Below are 19470 nucleotides of genomic sequence, written 5' to 3' on the forward strand. Positions count from 1 at the left end.
GCAACGAGGTGAGAAGCTCTTGGTTGGACACGGATCATTTGAGCCGAGTTTCGATGTAATGCAATCACTAGACTTTTGACCTTGCCCATATGTTAGTTAGGGTCCATCACAACAATGAACACATCCAAGTCCAGCTGGCCACATCATTATCCATGGGAAAAGGGTCCAGTTTCACCACTGCGCTTGCGTGAGATCCGGAACAGCAGCAGTTTTCTCGTAATTTATGGATGATGTGAGGAAAATAACGGCAGCTAGCTAGTTGAGCTACAGATTTTAAAGAGATACATAACATTCATTCACAGTTGATAATGTTTAGTTTATCGGGATATATCTGACTTGCTTGAGTTTAAACTTTGGATTGCTTTTGAGAACGTCACCCAAACAACTAGCTAAATAGCTAGAGCTAGTGATACTGATAGAGTACAGCAGCTTGCTAGCTAGACTACTAGTACTAGCTTTACAAGCAGTCAGCTCGCAAACGAGATAAAACATGATTTTAAACTAGGCAGTCTAGTGGCATGATCAAGGAGGCACAAACACAACGGCACAGTGAAATAGTTCGTTATAAATAGTTATTATATGTACGAATACAGACCGGTAATTCCAAATAATTTCAAGGAAAAGTTGATGCTGGATACGAATATCTGCAGCGTGAACAAATCCAACCGCAGCAGCTGAGGTAAGCAATCGCTGGCTAACTGGGAAAATGTTTAGTGTTTTGAATGATTTTGATTCAGATATTGACAAACAAGCTATTCACCATCTTTGGGCGTGAACAATTGGGTTTTATGTTGATTAAGAGCAGTATATTATTTGAGCGCAGTTGATTTTAATTAGTTGCAGTGATTGATTGATTAATTCATTTCATTGAACGTAGTGTATTATCAAACAACATAAATCCAACATTTTCACAGTTACATGTTACCAACGTTTTCAAATCGGATACGTTGTTCGTAGTGTTTGCTGGTTGTATATTACTGAAAAACTGGTGTTGTAGATAGTTTTTATATGCAATGAGACATGTAAAATGGTGGCTCATCTTTCCTGACTTGTAGCTGGAAGGCATCAGACGTGAAAACATACTGAAAAATGTCAATAAGATTGAGGTCAGAGTACAATAGATGATTTGAAACACACCCTTGGCTACTGTTTGAAGAGCCAAGAGACTCGCTGTGTCTCTATCTGACCAATGGAATTGGTCATCCACTACTACTTTGCTATTCACCACGGTTGACATGACCACACACTGGCTATTCACTACATAATTTGGCACCAGATAGTTAGCTTCAAATTGTGTAGAATTGATCCAAGACTTATTCAAGATATGTTCCAATAATAGGCCACCCTTTGTTACCGTTTGTTCACCAAGTCAACAGGACTCCATGACAAAATGATGGGTTGCCAATTCATGTCATCATCATGTAAGCAATTGATGCATCCACTTATCTGTCAAATTAATTCCAATACCACCCTCATATCATAATATAGGTAATAGGGCTTTTAATTGCCTCTGCTAGGCATTCAAACTCCTCTGAATTCATTGAACAGGTTTCAAACTTCTATCTTTAAACACAGTCTCTTTCTGAGAGATGGAAGAAGAGGCTAGGTTTTGTTCTCTGTTGGTGAATGCCCCCGTAATGAGTGTCGTAAACCAGGGTGAGTCACCCAGGGCCAATGCCAGCCCAGCCTATATTTATCCACCATGCAGATGGCAGAATCTACAGAAACCATTTTTACTCATTAGATAAACGACTTTATTAAATCCTTACAGACACATTTTAAGACTACACATTTCCAGAGCTCCCCAGGCAACCGTTTGATTTTTTTGTATTTTTTTTTCTGTCAATAGCCATGTGACAGACAGGCTTCAACACGAACAAAGACATCTGATTTATTTAGTATAGTTCCTCATGACATTAACCACATCTGACGGTTGACCACCATCACATTGCAAAAAATGGACAACAAGCCTAATATGGCTCTATGTCTATCTTAAGGTTACTTACCATGTCCGGTAATCTAACCTAAGTTGTGTAGTGATTTGGCACTTCTGGGGTTGTGGTTCACTCTGCTACTCTGTGAGGTTTCAGATGATGTTCCAAGGTATACTAAGCTAGACTCTAGGTAACAATGTGTGGCAAGGTGTCCCAGAACTCTGGAGGGATTTGTTTCTGTGTATGCTATTTGCATCTCTCCTGCGCCTCATCTCCTGTCTGTTCCCGTCCTCAGAAAAAAACGGGAAGGAGAAATTTGGGTCAGCGGCCCTCCTTGTCAAACCGATTCTCCCGATCTGACTGATTCATTCTGTTCCTGTGTTCGTTCTCTGCCTCAATCCCTTCTCCCCCCCCCCTTTCCATCTTTCTGCCTCTCTCTTTTCTCTCCCTCACACGCCCACCTTCCTCTCACTCATTTTCAGACGTATTTTAATCTTTCATAAATGAGGCTTCTCCCCTGAAGAGGGTAGTAGTTTGATTGGTATGGTTCACGTTTACAGTGTTTTCAATTTCCATATGGAAACCCCAAAATGTCTGGTGAAGACCACTGTTTGTGTGTGTGAGAGAGCTGTGCATTATTTAAATAACAAAATCCCAGAACCTTTTCCCTCACCCCCCGCCCTCTCTCTCCCCCTTTCCCTTCTGCAGATGAGTCAGTTGTGGAGGCGAGGCATGTCCCTGTCAGAGAGGCTGGGGAGTGACAGCCCCATGGGTCTGGCCCCAGGGCCCCCGGCCACAGCAGCCCCGCCCGGGTCCAACTCCTCCTGGGTACCGGCGGCGCCCCTGGTCACCTCCGACGAGCCCATCTTCCTCATGACCTCCACGGCCCAGACGGTGTCTGGCTTCTTCGTGTGGACTGCCCTGCTGCTCACCTGTCACCAGGTAAGTCCCACCAGAGCTGACTCACGCCTTTACTGTCGCACTCGTCCTCTTGCTGCTACGTCTCACCCTTCAGTTGCTCCCTCGCTCTATCGCTCTCTTCCTTTATCTAACTGTTACTCAGTTCACGGACAAACCCAAATTGACACAAAGGGCGATATTGTGGCAATGGCCAATATGACTTTATATTGAATTGACTTTAGTCTCGAGCTTATGTTTGACCCTAGCTCATGTTTGACCCTAGCTTAGGTTTGATCCTAGCTTATGTTTGACCCTAGCATATGTTTGAGCTAAATGTTTCCAGTGTGACTTGGTCTGTCTGTTGCTGACAGCCATGGTGCAGTCAGCTCACAGTGCAGATGTTTCCTGGGACATAGGCTTCCCCATCAGGGCCTCCCTGTCCTCCTCCTCGGGCCTGCAAGGCCCCGGGTTGATGAGCTAGCAAGGCTGCTGAGCTAAGCCAGCCGGCGTGGCTCCCCTCGGGCTAGGGAGCCGTGGAGAAGCCCTGGCGAGGCTTCAAAAGAAATCTCTGTGTGATGAAGAAGGCATCTCCGGCTGTGACACTGTACACCTTGCTGTAGGGTTAGAGATGAGCTTCCCAGGCGTGCTGTGGGAGGGGGAGGTGAGGAGGTGATTACCCCCCCTCACACACACACACGTTCACCTCCACTTCTGGACGTTCTAAAAGCATAGAATCTTAGATTGGAGAATATTATGTAAGAATGTAAGAAGTTAGCTTAAAAAATACAATTTTACCTCACAATAGGGTTGGATGAAAAAGTACCTGACACTGATTATGTAAACCATGTGGCCTCTTCCTGTAATGTTATAGTCTGTGCTGTGACTCTTACTGGAAGGCGTTACGTAAGACGGCGTGCATTGTTACACTCTCAGGCTCAGGTCAGCGGTCCTTCCTCATTGGCCGTTCACTAGGGTTGAAGATGGAGCGTCGCTCGGACAACAGGTGCAGTCAGTGACATCATCACAGAGCGGGGGCTGTTGCCTAGCAACAGCACGGGGCTGCACGCTCTCTCTCTCCCCCTCCCTCTTGTCAGTCCTCTCTTCCTCCCCCTCCGTGCTCCAATCGTCCTCTGTTTGTTGTTTTACCAGAGGTGTGTGTGCACCAGCCAGGAAAGGTGATAGGGGGGGTATTGTGGAAAGGCAAGGGGAGCGGAAGAAGCAACAAAAGGTGCTGATGACACAAGAGTCTGCTCATCTGAACAGGAACACAAATGACTGAAGCAAATTGTCAACAAACTCGCTCAGTTAGCTCTCACACAACACACACAACATACACACACACACTCACACAACATACACACACACACACTCACACAACATACACACACACTCACTTTTATTGACTTCTCTATCCAGGATGTGGGCTAGACCTCAGTCAGTGTCACAGCCCTGGTGAAAACACACATATTGATTTCCTGAGAAGCGGGTTTCGGCTAACCCACTTTGCAACAGGTCACGTTGACTGAGCTGTGGTCCCTGACTAGGAGGAGACTTGACTATAAATGTTTTTTCTTTCTGTCAACAGACTAGATAACTGTTTGTTTTGCCTGTGTTATGGATGTTTTATCCCATACCATAGAACCTGTACTACAGTAACCTAGCACTCCTTTCAGATACAGACCCTCTCTTATTCACTAACCCCCCCCCCCCCCCCCCCCCCCCCCGCCCCCCCAGATCTACATGCACCTGCGTTACTACAGCTCCCCTAACGAGCAGCGACACATCGTCAGGATCCTCTTCATCGTGCCCATCTACGCCTTCGACTCCTGGCTCAGCCTCCTCTTCTTCACCAACGAGGAATACTACGTGTACTTCGACACCGTGCGGGACTGCTACGAGGGTGAGGACGGGCCAACACACACACACACACTCAACACCTCTCGCACCCTTAAAAGTGATGATCTGCGTGATGTACACAGAACTGTGAGCAGAAGCCATCTGTGGAGCACGGAGGCTACACTCAAGTTGACTGAAGTCTTCCGGTGTGAACGCCCCCCTCTATTCCCCCGAGGACTGGGTGTGTGGGAATCTCTCCGATCCCCCGGTGACAGATGGCCTTTGCGGTCTGCCTTTATGAGGGCGGCCATCTTTGTTCTCCTGACGTTTTCAAGGCCTGCTGGGATTGCTGGGGAGGGGAAGCCTGTTTCCTAGCAACTGTATGCAGAACGACCAAAGCCTTGACAGGAGTCTGTAGAGAGCTCTCTCTCTCGTGGACAGATAAATGGTCCGGGCTGTATTGCGCCATCCAGCTGTGCATCTCAGCAGCACATTAGTTCAGAAATTGTGAGCGAGCCACTGACATCCCTTTATAATGTTCTAATACTGTCGGAGCCCCTGGCTCTGTGAACTGTCACCATCATTCTGTGTGTGCGTGCGTGCGTGTCTGTCTGTACGTTTGTGTGTGTGCATGTGTGACACGCATTGGGAGCACCGTGATGGAGGGCAGTGGAGCTGAGAGCGAGGCCAGGCCGCTCACACGGGGTCTCCCTAGCCCTGCTCCAGCTGCTGCTGTGGCCCCCGGGGGGGCTCCACACTCCTATATTTAGAGATGGTACAGCACCCCCGTCAAACACACGCCAGAGTTGCGAGCAAGCATGCATTCATTAAAACCGCGAAGCACGCGTGGTTCTCTCACTCACAGGGTGGCTGTCTGAGGGAGCAGGCCTTGTTCAGGGTGCAGACGGGAGTCCCCTCTCTTCCCCCCATCCTGCACACCTGTGCGGAGCAAAGCGACCTAACGAGGAGGTTAACGAGGTGTGTAGGGAGTGGGATTGGAAGGGGAGGGTGGAGGGAAAACAAGAATAAAGAGCCAAGCGGAATGGAGGAGAAAAACAGAGAGGGTAGGAGCCTGGACCAGCACACCTGGAGGAGGAGCAGCTGAAGCCACATTCCACCCAGAGACAAACACCCTTTACTGGGGACGGGGCGAGGAAGGAGGGGGTTGGAGGTGGAGTCGACTGTGAAGTAGAACAGCTTTCTGTTGCGTGTTTTTGCACGTGTGTGTGTGTGTGTGTATGTATGTGTGTGTTTGGGCTTGTACAAACAAGCCAGTGTTGATCCAAGCTGAATAGAGGGTGTTTTAGCTGGAGGCCATCCGACGACCCTGCCTCCAAGTCCCCTCTGGTGCTGTAGCGTGTGAGGCAGCCAAGCCACAGCTCTGCTCTGAGGAACATGGCCCATGACCTATGACCTATGACCCATGGCTGGGTTTGTAACCCAAAAGTGGTTGTCGTGTTCATTTAGATGTATTTTTCCGGCCTAGTGTGTTCCTCCCTGACTAAACCTCAATAGCCGCAAAAGCAACGGGGATTCACACAACAGCCAGTGTGTTTTGTGAACTGGCCATGTTTTCTACCTTCTATTCATTTGTGGAGTTTCCATACTTTACTGTCTGCTAACATGGTATACACGTGCCCCTGTGTGTGTTACTTAGATAGAAGCTCAATGACCAAACGTGTGTGTGCTCCAGTGGCAGCTTTAGGTCTTTCAAATAGAGGAAGCTCATTTTCAGCCTACATCCTAGTTCACCCCTACGACACTAGCCTAGTCTACTGTATGAATGAATGAACGAACGATCTAACGAAAAATATTAAACCCGAAGGAAATAAGGGAATCAGGTTAAATGAACTCAATGTGATGTATAATTGTGTGAAATGTATGATGAAAATTGGCTAGCAATTTCGCCAAGCAAATACCAAGAAATAGGTTGCAGCAGTTTGTCTTTCAACTACAGTTGCAAAATCCGTGATGGGACTGAGCTTGAATAGCTTTGGCGACTTTTATAGTACAAAATTACCGTCAATCAAAAGGAGATGCAGTCTTTCGACAGATCATCCAATCATCACGCAGAAGCAGTGGCTGTTCTAGCACATGGGGTGCCCAGGGCGATGTTTTCACTTGCAAACTCGTCTTCGATATGAACATGTTCTAACGCATTTAAAATGATAACACAATCGTAAATATTTGACCATTTAATATTTTTTTAAGTTAGGGGGAAACTGAGCTTGAATAGCTTCGGTGACTTTTTATTGTTCAAAATATTTGACCATGAATTTGGGGAAATGTTAGGGGAAGCTGAGCTTCCCTTGTAGTCTTAAATAAATCGCCACTGGGACCAAGGGGTGGTGGGGTCGGGGTGAGTGATCGCACGTGTCCAGGTGCGGAATGTTTTCCTCTCTGTCTCCAGTTTGTCTCGGCCGAAAAATCTTATTGTTATTAGGTGTTCTGCAACCCAGCTGACGTTACACAATGGTATGTGCAGAACCGAGAACTAGTATTCTGTATCGTAGTAATGAAACTAGTTTGATGCCTGCCGAACACCGAATATTGTTACGTCTTTGGAAGTTGGAAGAAGTTGTGACCAATTCCCGTTGGGGTATGACTCTAACTCTGTCAAGCAGCTTGTCCTAATTGGACCTGGAGATTGTCATTATTTATTATTATGATGAATGTGGTTATTAAAGTAACGGAGAAGGAGGGGAGGAGAGAGAGAATGAGTGAGCGTGAGAAAGTGAGCAGTGAGGAGAGAGAGTGAAGGCTGTGTGGGGTGTGAGTTGTTTACATCATTAAGGCGCAGGAGGCTTTGGTATAAAACAACACTGGGCTACAGTATTAGTCAGGATCTGTACAACGAAAGCACTGTGAGCTGGACTTTTTGTGGTTTGACAATATCACTGACGTCTTGTTTTGTGTTCAGTTGTACAGGGGTGCTGTTTGTCAAGAAAAATGTGTGTCGATAAAGCATTTTGAAGGCGTTGTCATGGAGTGCTTTGATGGGTTAGTAGGGGACCCTCAGGCAGACATCCCAAGTCTCCCGGAAGGTCTGGAAATGAGTCTCTGCAGGTTGGGATGTCTGCTCAGGTGCCAGGTCCTTGAGCCAAGAGTCAGCTGGGTGTCATGACAACCACCCCGCTCATTCCGAGTTTCATGTTGACCTGTGCAGCTGTGTGCCTCAAACACACACACATGCACACACAGAGCTTTGTAACTATCAGTCTAGAACACATTCCATGTCACGTGATTCCATGGAACGTTTATCTATTAGGTCAGTTTCATCCCTTGTACAAAGGCTTACGCCACTATCATGAGGAAGGAAAAAGCCAGACCCCAAGTTTTGGGAGGCATCTTTTATTGAGCTATTCAGCATGCAAGAATGTTGATATGCATGATGCCATGTATCAAGTGTTAGGGTGTTAGGGTGATTAAGGATATGTGTGTGTGTGTTTGGATAAGGTCAGATGGGTGGATGGTGGTAAGGATGATGTATGTGCATGTGTGTGGGTGCACAGTAAGGGTCATGGTGGTTTGGAGTGGAGGAAGGTGGAGATGATAGTGGTTTGTAATATAGGAGGGTTGAGATGATGGTGGTTTGTGATAGAGGGTAGAGATGATGGTTGTTGTGGTGGAGGAGGGTAGAGAGGATGGTGGTTTGTGGTGGAGGAGGGTAGAGAGGATGGTGGTTTGTGGTGGAGGAGGGTTGTAGGGGGAAGGAGGCGAGGGTGGTGGATGAAGGTGTTAACATCCCCCTATGCATGCTGGGATTTTCTCCAGAACATCATGCGGCCAAAGCAGCTACCCTTCTTTTTCTTTTTGCCGAAACATTTCTGAAAAACAGTGTCAACACATCTACCCCAGTACACAAGGGAACATGCAGGGTTTACACTCCAATATGCATTACAGGACATATTAGAAGGCTTGTATCTATGGGCAAAAAAAAAATTAGTGTAGGCCCTGGACATGACTGGACTACCTCAGTTTGGGTCTCCTGAGACTGGCACCTCGTTTCAGCCTGTTTCTGCAGAGCCTCCTCCAGGTCTGCTGCTGATTGCTCAGCCTGTTTCTGCAGAGCCTTCAGGTCTGCTGCTGATTGATCAGCCTGTTTCTGTAGAGACAGCCACTCCTCAGCTGTGTCTGCAGCCTGTTTCTCTCGGGCCTCCATCTCTGCACATTTACTAATCAGCTCCTTTCTGATGTGACGGGATTCATCTTGAACTTGGTCCAGGGCTTTCTCCAGATCATGGCAGCGCTTGTCCTTCTCCCTCAAATTGACTTGCAGTCTGGTCATGACACTGGCCATCTTCATCAGATTGGCTTTAAAAGCCTCCAGGTCCTGTTCTGCCTTCTGCGACACTTGGAGGGCCTCCTTCTTGTCACTGGACAGGACGAGGATCTTCCCATCCTTCTCTGCAATTTCTGCCCGAAGGTTCCTCTCCAGCGTGATGAGGTTCGCCCTGGTCATGCTGCATTTAGCTTCAGCCGTCTTTCTGGCAGATTGGGCCGCCCAGATTTCAGCTCTGAGGCTAGAGAGCTCCGTCTGGAACTCTACCCCAAGCTGAACTGGTTTGGGGGCCATGTTTCCCACCTCCAGCAGCTTGGCTGTGGCCATAGTGAGGCCCTGCTCGGACAACTTCAAGGCTTCGACCGCCTGGTTCCTCTGAGATGTCAGCTTCTCCCTCTCCTTCTCCCAGGCTCTGAGGTGAGAGGTCAAACCATCCTCCAGATCCTGTCGGGCCCTTTGGAGGTCCACCAAGTTTGCTGTTGCGAGGCTGGCGGTTCTTTCTGCCTCCATCTTGGCGGCGGCGCGGCAGCGCAGGGTGGTCCGAGCCCTAACCAGAGCTTCTTCTGCTCGAACATGAGCTTTCACTTCAGTCAGGAGCTTCTGGTGAAGTTTCTGCATTGTGTTCTTGAAGGTGATCCTCTCCACCTTCATCTTCTCAACCTCCCTGGCCAGATTCCTCTCTCTGGCAGTGGGCTTCTCAGCCTCAGCTGACCTGAGGACGTCTTGATGCTTCTCCTCGGTCATCAGACAGGTCCGTCTGGCCATCTTCTCCCAGCCCCCTGCGGCCTCTTTCAGGACACAGGCGTAGGTCTTCCTCTGAGGTTTGCCCACCGTCTTGGAAGATTGACTTGAAGTCTGCTTGATGTCTCCTTTGGCACCAAGCTCATTTGAAAGACTTTCCCCGGTGGCCTTTGACAAAATTGAGATAATTAAGTGACTTGCATTGTCACCCTCAACACTCAATATAATACGTGTTAATATGTAATTGTGTGGCGAATAAAGAATAATCGCAATAATAGGTTTTTATGATTAAAGTTGGACTCACTGTGGCTTTTTTATCTGCCTTAAGGTCTCTTACAGAAGGCTTCTTCTGTGAAACAATCAAACTACAGTTCATTCCACAAACTATCAGGACAGCCATATCAGTTTACTGTTTTAATAATCGGTGTTGAAAGGTTGACCTACCTTGTCTTTTTTTGTATCAGGATTCATTGTTCCTTTTCTACATTCACAATCAATTGAAAATTAGATATATCATAAAAGATGCATACAAATAACTGTGCTACTGTGTTGAGAAAATATCGGACGTCACTGCGCTCATCTAAACATTCTATTCATTATGACGTAGAACAATGGTTTGGATTGGAGGCCAAACTGGAAAGAGCCAGTTTGTAAATCTGCTATGTTTAGACTAAAAGGCCAACATTGTCAAAATGTTTTCAATATCCTAATTATTGTTTGGCTATCCCCCAATAGACGCAAACATGAATTTGGCCATCTTTTGACCGAGGTTTGCGAGGTTCTTGCGTGGCCGCGGCCACCCTCAAAAATATTCAAAGTTGATTTTATTTGTATTTTTTTAAGTAGCTTACATATTTAATTTGGGATCTAAATCCAACCTTCATATGATGTGTTTATGAGCGCAAATATGATTGTTTTTCAAATATATTCAAATTATATTTGAAACAAATTTTTTAAAGTAGCTTACATGTTTCATTTTGGATCGAGATCTTACCTTCATATGATGTATTTATGAGCGCAGATATGATTGTTTTTCAATTATATTCAAAGTACATTGTTTTAAAACAAATGTTTTAAATTAGCTTACATGTTTAATTTAGGATCGAGGTCTTACCTTCTCATATGATGTGTTCATGGATCTGAATATAAATCGAATGCTTGTCATTTATGAACAGGGAATGCATTTATGACATCTTCAATGTGTCATCATGTTACCATGGTGATTGAACGTTAACACAGTGCGATAGTTGCCTAAAGTCAAATACTACAACGTCATGACAAGCCAGTGGCAGCTTCAGGTCTTTCAAATAGAGGAAGCTCATTTTCGGCCTACATCATATACATTTTCAGTTCACCCCTACGACACTAGCATACTGTATGAATGAATTAACGAATGAATGAACGAACGATCTAACGAAAACATATTAAACACGAAGGAAATAATGGCATTAGGTTAAATTAACTGAAAGTGATGTAGCCTATAATTGTGTGAATGTATGAGAAAAAATTGGCTAGCAATTTCGCCAAGCAAATACTAAGAAATAGGTTTCAGCAGTTTGTCTTTCAACTACAGATGCAAAATCCGTTATGGGACTGATCTTGAATAGCTTCGGCGACTTTTATAGTACAAAATCACTGTCAATCAAAAGGAGATGTCTTGCAACAGACCCTCCAATCATCACGCAGAAGCCCAGCAAGTCCAGGCAAGCCCACCCCTCCATTCACCCCCGGAGACGCTGAGCGTCCAGGACAGGATATAATCGCAGCATTTAATCCAATGACCGTATAGTTTCGAAGCACTGAAAATAACTGTTCAAAGCAGCCCCATTGAAGTCATGGAAGCTGAGTTTCAACACGGAAATGCACTGTTGCACTACAGGAATGTATGAGAAGGAAATCAGTCAGTCGACCTGCTAATATACGTAGCTGATTCTGAACGAACTCGTCTTCGATATGAACATGTTCTGACGCATTTAAAATGTTAACACTATCGTAAATATTTGACCATTAATATTTTTGAATGTTATGGGAAACTGAGCTTGAATAGCTTCAGTGACTTTTTATAGTACAAAATCACTGTCAATCAAAAGGAGATGCAGTCTTTCGACAGACCCTCCAATCATCACGCAGAAGCCCAGCGTCCAGGCCAGCCCACTCCTCCATTCACCCTCAGAGACGCTCAGCGTCCAGGGCGGGACATAATTGCAGCATTTATCCAATGACTGTATAGTTTCGAGGCACTGAAAAAAACTGTTCAAAACAGCCCCATTGAAGTCCATGGAAGCTGAGCTTCAAAAGGGAAATGCACTGTTGCGCTACGGGAGTGTATGATAAGGAAATCAGTCAGTTGACCAGCTAATCAGCTAATGTAGGTGATTCTGAACGAACTCGTCTTCGATAAGAACATGTTCTAACGCATTTAAAATGTTAACACAACAGTAAATATTTGACCATGAATTGTTTTAAATGTTAGGGGAAGCTTCCCTTGCAGTCATAAAGAAATCGCCACTGGTGTGTTCCTTTGCAGCGTTTGTGATCTACAACTTCCTCAGCCTGTGTTATGAGTACCTGGGAGGGGAGAGTGCCATCATGGCTGAGATCAGAGGAAAGCCCATTGAGTAAGTCTCCATTTTATCTCTCTATCTATCTCTCTTTCTCCCGGCTTCTGTCTATATATCTTTTGCACACACATTTACTGTCACTCTCTCTCTCTCTCTGTACCTCTGCTCTCTCGCCTCTTTCCTTTCTCTCCCTCTCTATCCTCTCTTTTTCTCTTTCCTCTCTGCTCCTCTTCCTCTCTCTCTCTTCCCCTCTTGATCTTTCCTCTCTCTGCTTCCCTGTCTCTCTCGCCCTCCCCTGCAGGTCCAGCTGTGTGTACGGCACCTGTTGTCTCTGGGGAAGGACCTACTCCATTGGCTTCCTCCGCTTCTGCAAACAGGTTCGAACCAAACGTCCCAGCTCTCTCGTTTCAGCTGTTTTACCGCCCCTCCGTAAAAACAAATATCAGAGAAGGCGGGGTTGGAATTTAGTTGTGTACTTGAACTCTACTTTCCCTATTACACTCCTCCCCCCCCCCCCCCTCCTTCCCTCCCTCAGGCCACCCTCCAGTTCTGTGTGGTCAAGCCCCTGATGGCCATGATCACAGTCATCCTGCAGGCCTTTGGGAAGTACAGAGACGGAGACTTCAAGTGAGTGGAGCTGTGCCACCCCCTCTAGTGGTCCACCTCAGACACGACTCAATACGCTTTAGTTAGGAAAGTGTGCTTGTTGAGGAGAAGCAGGGTGATGCGTTTATTTCTATTACGGAACAGTCAAAAAGTCGGAGGCCACATTGAACATTTAATGGGGCAATTACAGACTGAGAAAGCCAAGCATTCCGTGACATCACCAGAAGCTCTTTGGAACATGTCATGTCAAGCTGGGATCATCAGGTTTTTGCACAAACTTGTAGAGGCCAGAGTGCACTCTGTTATTAAAGCAAGGGGGGGGGGTGTGGGGGAGAGATTGTTAAGCTGATATGATCCTTGGTTATGAAAACATTTCTATTACATTTAGAAACAAACGCAAAATGGATGTATCTTGACAAGTGGTTTCAAACTTTTGGACCTTACTGTTTTTGTCTGTGTGTGTGTGTGTGTGTGTGTGTGTGTGTGTGTGTGTGTGTGTGTGTGTGTGTGTGTGTGTGTGTGTGTGTGTGTGTGTGTGTGTGTGTGTGTGTGTGTGTGTGTGTGTGTGTGTAAAGATATCAATATATTATTATATTTCACCTCTGCAAATCAGTTCCTGATTATATAGCTGATAATTGATATTGTCTGCTTCAGAATAATCAGAATAATTTAGCACAATGCCTGAACCAATTTAGAAATAATTAAATGTGGAATGACACATGATTTTTTACAGAACCTGTACCCGATGCTAATGTCCCCCCCCCCCCCCCCCCCCAGTGTGTCAGGTGGTTACCTGTACGTGACCATCATCTACAACGTCTCGGTCAGCCTGTCCCTCTACGCTCTCTTCCTCTTCTACTTCGCCACCCGCGACCTGCTCGTCCCCTACAGCCCCATGCTCAAGTTCTTCATGGTCAAGTCTGTCATCTTCCTCTCCTTCTGGCAGGGTGAGCAGCTCTCTCTCTCCTTGTATCTCTTTTTATCACTGCCCACGTGCAATGCAGACAATATGTACACATGCAAACCATGGGTATCAGGGTATGAGCCAAATGCTGACTTTTCTCAACAATTGTTGAGAAAACTCATTGTTTAAGATTCAAAATGTGAATCCTTACATCTCTCTCTGCTTTTGCTCGCTTGCTCCCTCTCCCCGTTCTTCCTGCTCTCCCTTCCCCCTGTCCCTCCTCCCCCCCCCTCTCTCCCCAGGCATGCTCCTGGCCATCCTGGAGAAGTGTGGTGCCATCCCTCAGATCAACTCTGCCGAGGTGTCGGTGGGCGAGGGCACGGTTGCTGCTGGTTACCAGAACTTCATCATCTGCATCGAGATGTTCTTCGCAGCCGTGGCCCTTCGCTACGCCTTCACTTACAAGGTCTACATGGACAAGAGGCTGGACTCCAATGGTGAGGCAGGCACACACACATACACATACATATACACACACATACATACATATAGTACACACTAACATAAAGCCGCGGTTTGTACCCCTATTTTACAGTTTTCTAGTGGTTGTACGGCTTATATTTTGAAGCGGTTTACAGCCCGGGATTAGAACAAAAAAGTGGCTTTGTCCCAAGATCTCTACAGACCGTGCAGCTAATTTAACGCTCAACACTTGAACGGGGGCTTTTCACTTGAAAGAGTAATTATTTACTGTGTCGTCTCAGTTACACTATCAGGCCTTGGTGACTTGCTGAAGTAGGCAAATGGCTAGTAGAACATAACATTTCATAATAATTTCAGTAAATCAAACAGCTGCAAGACCCAGTGAATTGTTATATACAGCTAGCAAACTAACATTAGCTAGCATCGCTAGCTAACGACATTGGCTAATTCATCTTCGGTAGGTTATCCTCAGGATTTGCAAGATAGCTAAATTTATACGATATCTAAAAGAATTTTGGAGACACAGCAATGGATTTTGCCACTAAATGAGTGACTTCACTTTCTTTCTGGACATACTATCCACAACCAAAGTGTGTTACACAATGCAGTAAGATCGCCTATACTCATGCATTGCTTGGTATTATTGTTCCTGTATCAAGTGCGGCATATATTCCAGTGCGGTTTATACTCAGATTTACAAACACAAAGCTCCTATTCTGGTGGGGTGCGGTTTATAGAAAATGCGTCTTATTTTCCTAAATCAATTATCCATGGAATCAAAGAAAGTATTTAATGAGATTGTTTAATTCATTCAGATCTAGGTGTGTTATTTTAGTGTTCCTTTTTTTTGTTGTTGAGCAGTGTGTGTGTATATATATATATATATATATATACTGACACACGCTCACTCCTCATCAGCAGATAAAAAATGTTACAACATAGTTAAGGCGGCAGGCGTGTGTTGCTTAGGCGCCCGCCTTAACTGTAAAGTGCTGCGGGAAACCCTGCATTCACTCAAGGGAATTCTAAGATTTGCCGTAGTCATAATCTTGGTGTTCTGGTCTAAATGTTCAATTATTTTATTCAAATGTGTCATTGACTTTTTTTCACTGACCTGTTCTCTCTCTCTTTTCTTCTGCTTCTTATCTTACTTCTCCTCCCCTTTTTCTCTCATCTCCTGTCCCCTTGGAACCTTTTTATGTTCAAACCTTCTCCATCTTTAAAATCAACTGTATACGCTTTGATATTCCCTCTTTTGTTAAACCATGATCCTTATTTCAACCTCCCACCTACCCCATCCCTTCCTCTCATCCCCTCCCTCCCTCCTCTCTCCGCTGCACTAAAAGGCCCGTTTCCTATCTATGGACAGTACGGTAGGTCTATCCCTAGCTGTGTCAGGTCTGGCCCGGCCACAGCTTGTGACATTCTGTGTCTGTGATGCCGGTCATACAGTGTTGTAACTCTCATTCATCTTGAATGTGTGTCGTCTCCTCCAGTGTTAGAAGGTTACATTTGTGTTGCATCAGTGTTTGTTTCATGTAGATGGTGTTCACTGGCAGTGTGCTGTATGTGGCAGTCCTGCACATTCTGTTGATTGTGTTCACTCCATGCACTCACTCTGCTCCTCCTGATATCTCTCTCTCCCTTATCCATCTTTCATCCTCTCCACGGGCTCTACTCACACCTCTCCCTCCTTCCCTCACTCCCTGTCCTCCCTGCCTCCCTCCCTTGCTCCAACACCCCCCCTTCCTCACCCCTCCCTCCATCACACCCCTCCCTCCATCACACCCCTCTCCCCCACACTCCTCCCCCCCAGGGCGCTGCGCCCCCATGAAGAGCATCTCCAGCAGCCTGAAGGAGACCATGAACCCGGGGGACATGGTCCAGGACGCCATCCATAACTTCTCTCCAGCCTACCAGCAGTACACCCAGCAGTCCACCCTGGAGCAGCGCGGCGGCCCGGCGCTCTCCCGCAGCCACAGCACCCTCAGCACGCGCGGAGACACAGAGAAGACCCTGCTGCTCAGCTCCGACGACGAGTTCTAGAGGGACGCTCGTACACGCTCTACCTAAACTCACACACACACAGTGGTTGACCCCTGGGGGGTGAATGGAGAAAGAGAGGATTAAATAGTTTTACAGAGAGAGGTGTGTGTGTGTGTGTGTGTGTGTGTGTGTGTGTGTGTGTGTGTGTGTGTGTGTGTGTGTGTGGCGGGGGTAGGGGTCTGAACTGTGGCAGAACTTAAAGAGTGAGATGTATTGTATCGACTCAACAGTGCTGTTTTTAAATTGTTCTAAATTTGTTCTTTGGCTGTTCCATTTCATTGCATACACGTGTGGCTGTGTACAGTTCATTCAAACACTCATGGAAGGAGTTGATATTTACAGTGGAAGTGATCTGTTACAAAGTAAGGTCACATTTTATTGAAATGAAAACACATACCTCTGCCAATATGGATCTAAAAACCTGAACACACACGTACACTCATGTCCCCTCAAGTTATGCTTAAACACAACTTATGACTTGCTTTGACGTACACACATACACATGCACACATCCACATGAGTGCCATGTTCCGTATCATTTACTGTGGTTCATAGAGAAAACTCCATTTTGTTTTTATTGGTCATGTATCCTCCACCCTCCTGCCAAGTCTGCCTCTTACTGAAGTGTTGCCAAATACATGGAGGTCCCACCTGGGATGGCGAGACACTTTCTGACTGAAAGATTTAGAAGTGACTGAAACTAGCAACTCAAAAGGATCCTTCTTTAGCTGGACCTTCTCTTATGATCTAATGGTACTGTTGTTTTCTTTTAAATGATTTGTGCTTGCTTTGATGTTTGATGACATGATGTTACACCCCTAGAATGGTCTAATTGTTCTGTTTGGATAAGAATATTTGAGGAATATTATATCTGTACATATGTTTGAGTGTCTGTCAATGTGTGTGTTGTTGGGATTTGTTTAACTATAGTTGTGGGGTCACTCAGAGTACCTCCAGAAAGATATTTTTGTTGACACTGGTGGAGGGAAACGCTCTGGGGGAAATGCTGGGGTTGTCTAATGCAACAGGCAACACCCACATAGATTAGTGATGAACAGGATTTAGCAGCATGGCTGGACAATTTGTACCAGGATTATAATCCAGTAATTGGGGCATTGTGTGTTCAAGGCAGTACAGAGGATGTCTTGAACAAGAGAATAGGCTACATGGATATGTAGTCACTCACCAGAAGAATACTTTAAACTTTTCCCATGGAATTAAACTGTGGTGCTGTAGAATTCGGCACAATGGTGTTTACCCCCTAATTGTAACAATATTATTATAAAATAATGTCATAGACTATGTTCTATCCACTCACTTCTCCACACTGGAATTAATCCCCTCAATAAAACAGTCATGGTGAACAATTGGAATGCAGAATGTAGTGGAATGACCAGCAGAGGGCACCCGTGTATAATGACAACTTAGAATCTTCAACAAAGTTTATGGAATGGAGAATATTTGAAAACTGAGTTGCCAAAAATGTGAGCGGCAGTGTTGAAATAAACCATATCTTGTATATACAGTTTAAAGATTGCGCAGTTTGATTTGTGAAGTGATGAAGGTAGTGGAATCCCAGCTGAAAAAGGCCTTGTATTTTCTCCTGTGTTCTCTAGTCTACATAGTTATGCCATGGGTACAAGGTTGACTAATGTATTTTGTCATTGTGGTTTTCCACAAACAAATAAATAAAATCATGGTTGAATGAGCCCAAGCAGAACCCTGTTGTCTTGTATATGGGAGTGTGTGCCTGTTGGAAGCACTGATGGGTCTAACCTGCTGCTGTTACAAGTGGACTTTTGAAGACGCCCCAGCTGGTGGGACTACTGGCCTATATGAGGTTTTGTATCCTAATAGTAGGCAAGGAAATTAGATGAGAAAAGAGCTTTGAAGAAAATAAACTCTACTGGTTAGACTGAAATTGTCAGGGAATTCTGGTGAGGAAAATCCTCTACCAGTTCTCATAATATTTGTTAATAAGTTGATTACATTTATGCATTTAGTAGACGCTTTTATCCAAAGCGACTTCCAAGAAAGAGCCCTTTGAGCAGGACGTTGCCTCCCCAGGTAGGATCTTCCTGACAGGTAGGATGAGATCCACTAAAGCGTAGTGCCAGTGATGCCCATTTCAGAAGGTCTGCCGAGCAGGATCTGATAGTTAACAGTATCAAATGCTGCAGAAAGGTCCAGCAGAATGATGATGGATTTCCTTGAAGCCGCTCTGGCAGACTGGAGGGCATTGGTGACTGACAGGAGGGCAGTTTCTGTGGAGTGGCCAGTCTTGAAGCCTGATTGGCTGGGGTCAAGCAGGTTGTTCTGAGAGAGAAGGTTTGACAGTTGGTTAGATACAGCGTCAATTGTTTTTGAAAATAAGGGTAGCAGTGATACTGGTCTGTAGTTCTGAAGGACGGCTGGGTTAAGGGAGAGTTTTTTGACTAGAGGGCTAACTCTGGCCTGGTTGAAGGCAGAGGGGAAAGTGCCGGAAGCAAGAGAAGAGTTGAGGACATGGAGAATATAAGTTATGATGGAGGGAGAGATGGTTTGAAAGAGAAGGGAGGGGACTAGATCAAGGGGACAGGAGGTGGGGTGATGAGAGAGAATGGGGTCAGAGATCTTAGAGAGCTTAGACATTAGTTGGGTCAGTCATAGAGGGAGAGTGCGTAGGAAAGGTCGGTTCAGGGAACCGACTGCTAATGGCCGGGTTTCCCAGATTCGTTAAGAAGCTCTTAACGCTAAGAGCTTCTTAGGAGCATTCTAAGAGTGCTCTGGAACGCTCTTAGAACGTTCTTAACCCCCCCCCCCTCCACCCTGACAGCAGACGACTTCTCCTCCTTCTTTGAGGAAAAAGTCACCGACATTGGCCAGTTTTCCCAGATTCGTTAAGAAGCTCTTAATGCTAAAAGCTTCCTAAACTACTCGTGAGTAAATGTATTTTGTTACTTTCCACCTCTGGTTGGTTCTCTACTGGGGATCTATTTCATCTTTGAAGTTTAATTAATTAATTAATACAATTGATGTTCAGATAACTTTCCAACCAAATGCACTGACTAAATATTTAATTCAGATCAATGAAACGAAAACATATAAAATAATCCATGCTTGAATAAATAGGATGATTGGTTGAGCATTTTATAACAAAACAGCAATGCTGACGACTCCAAATCAATTGACAATTTG

At 45.5% G+C, this 19470-nt stretch overlaps 3 protein-coding genes across 3 annotated transcripts in view; 2 read left to right on the forward strand and 1 right to left on the reverse strand.

The window, feature by feature from the left end:
* The window catches only part of LOC124479268 (zinc finger protein 658B-like), a 375953-nt gene that overhangs the window by 92599 nt on the left and 263884 nt on the right, over positions 1-19470 (forward strand). The window lies entirely within an intron of this gene.
* Positions 186-16392, forward strand: LOC124479302 (transmembrane protein 184B-like). The gene is made up of 9 exons (XM_047038002.1): positions 186-679; positions 2643-2876; positions 4569-4734; positions 12221-12311; positions 12556-12631; positions 12790-12881; positions 13638-13807; positions 14067-14261; positions 16064-16392. The coding sequence occupies exons 2-9, from the start codon at positions 2643-2645 to the stop codon at positions 16291-16293; spliced, it is 1254 nt and encodes a 417-aa protein (XP_046893958.1). The 5' UTR covers positions 186-679; the 3' UTR covers positions 16294-16392.
* Positions 6924-11415, reverse strand: LOC124479287 (myosin-9-like). The gene is made up of 2 exons (XM_047037972.1): positions 9998-11415; positions 6924-9861 (listed from the first exon to the last, which is right to left on the reverse strand). The coding sequence occupies exons 1-2, from the start codon at positions 10091-10093 to the stop codon at positions 8551-8553; spliced, it is 1407 nt and encodes a 468-aa protein (XP_046893928.1). The 5' UTR covers positions 10094-11415; the 3' UTR covers positions 6924-8550.

This window comes from Hypomesus transpacificus, chromosome 17 (assembly GCF_021917145.1).
Source record: "Hypomesus transpacificus isolate Combined female chromosome 17, fHypTra1, whole genome shotgun sequence".
Taxonomy (NCBI): Eukaryota; Metazoa; Chordata; class Actinopteri; order Osmeriformes; family Osmeridae; genus Hypomesus; species Hypomesus transpacificus.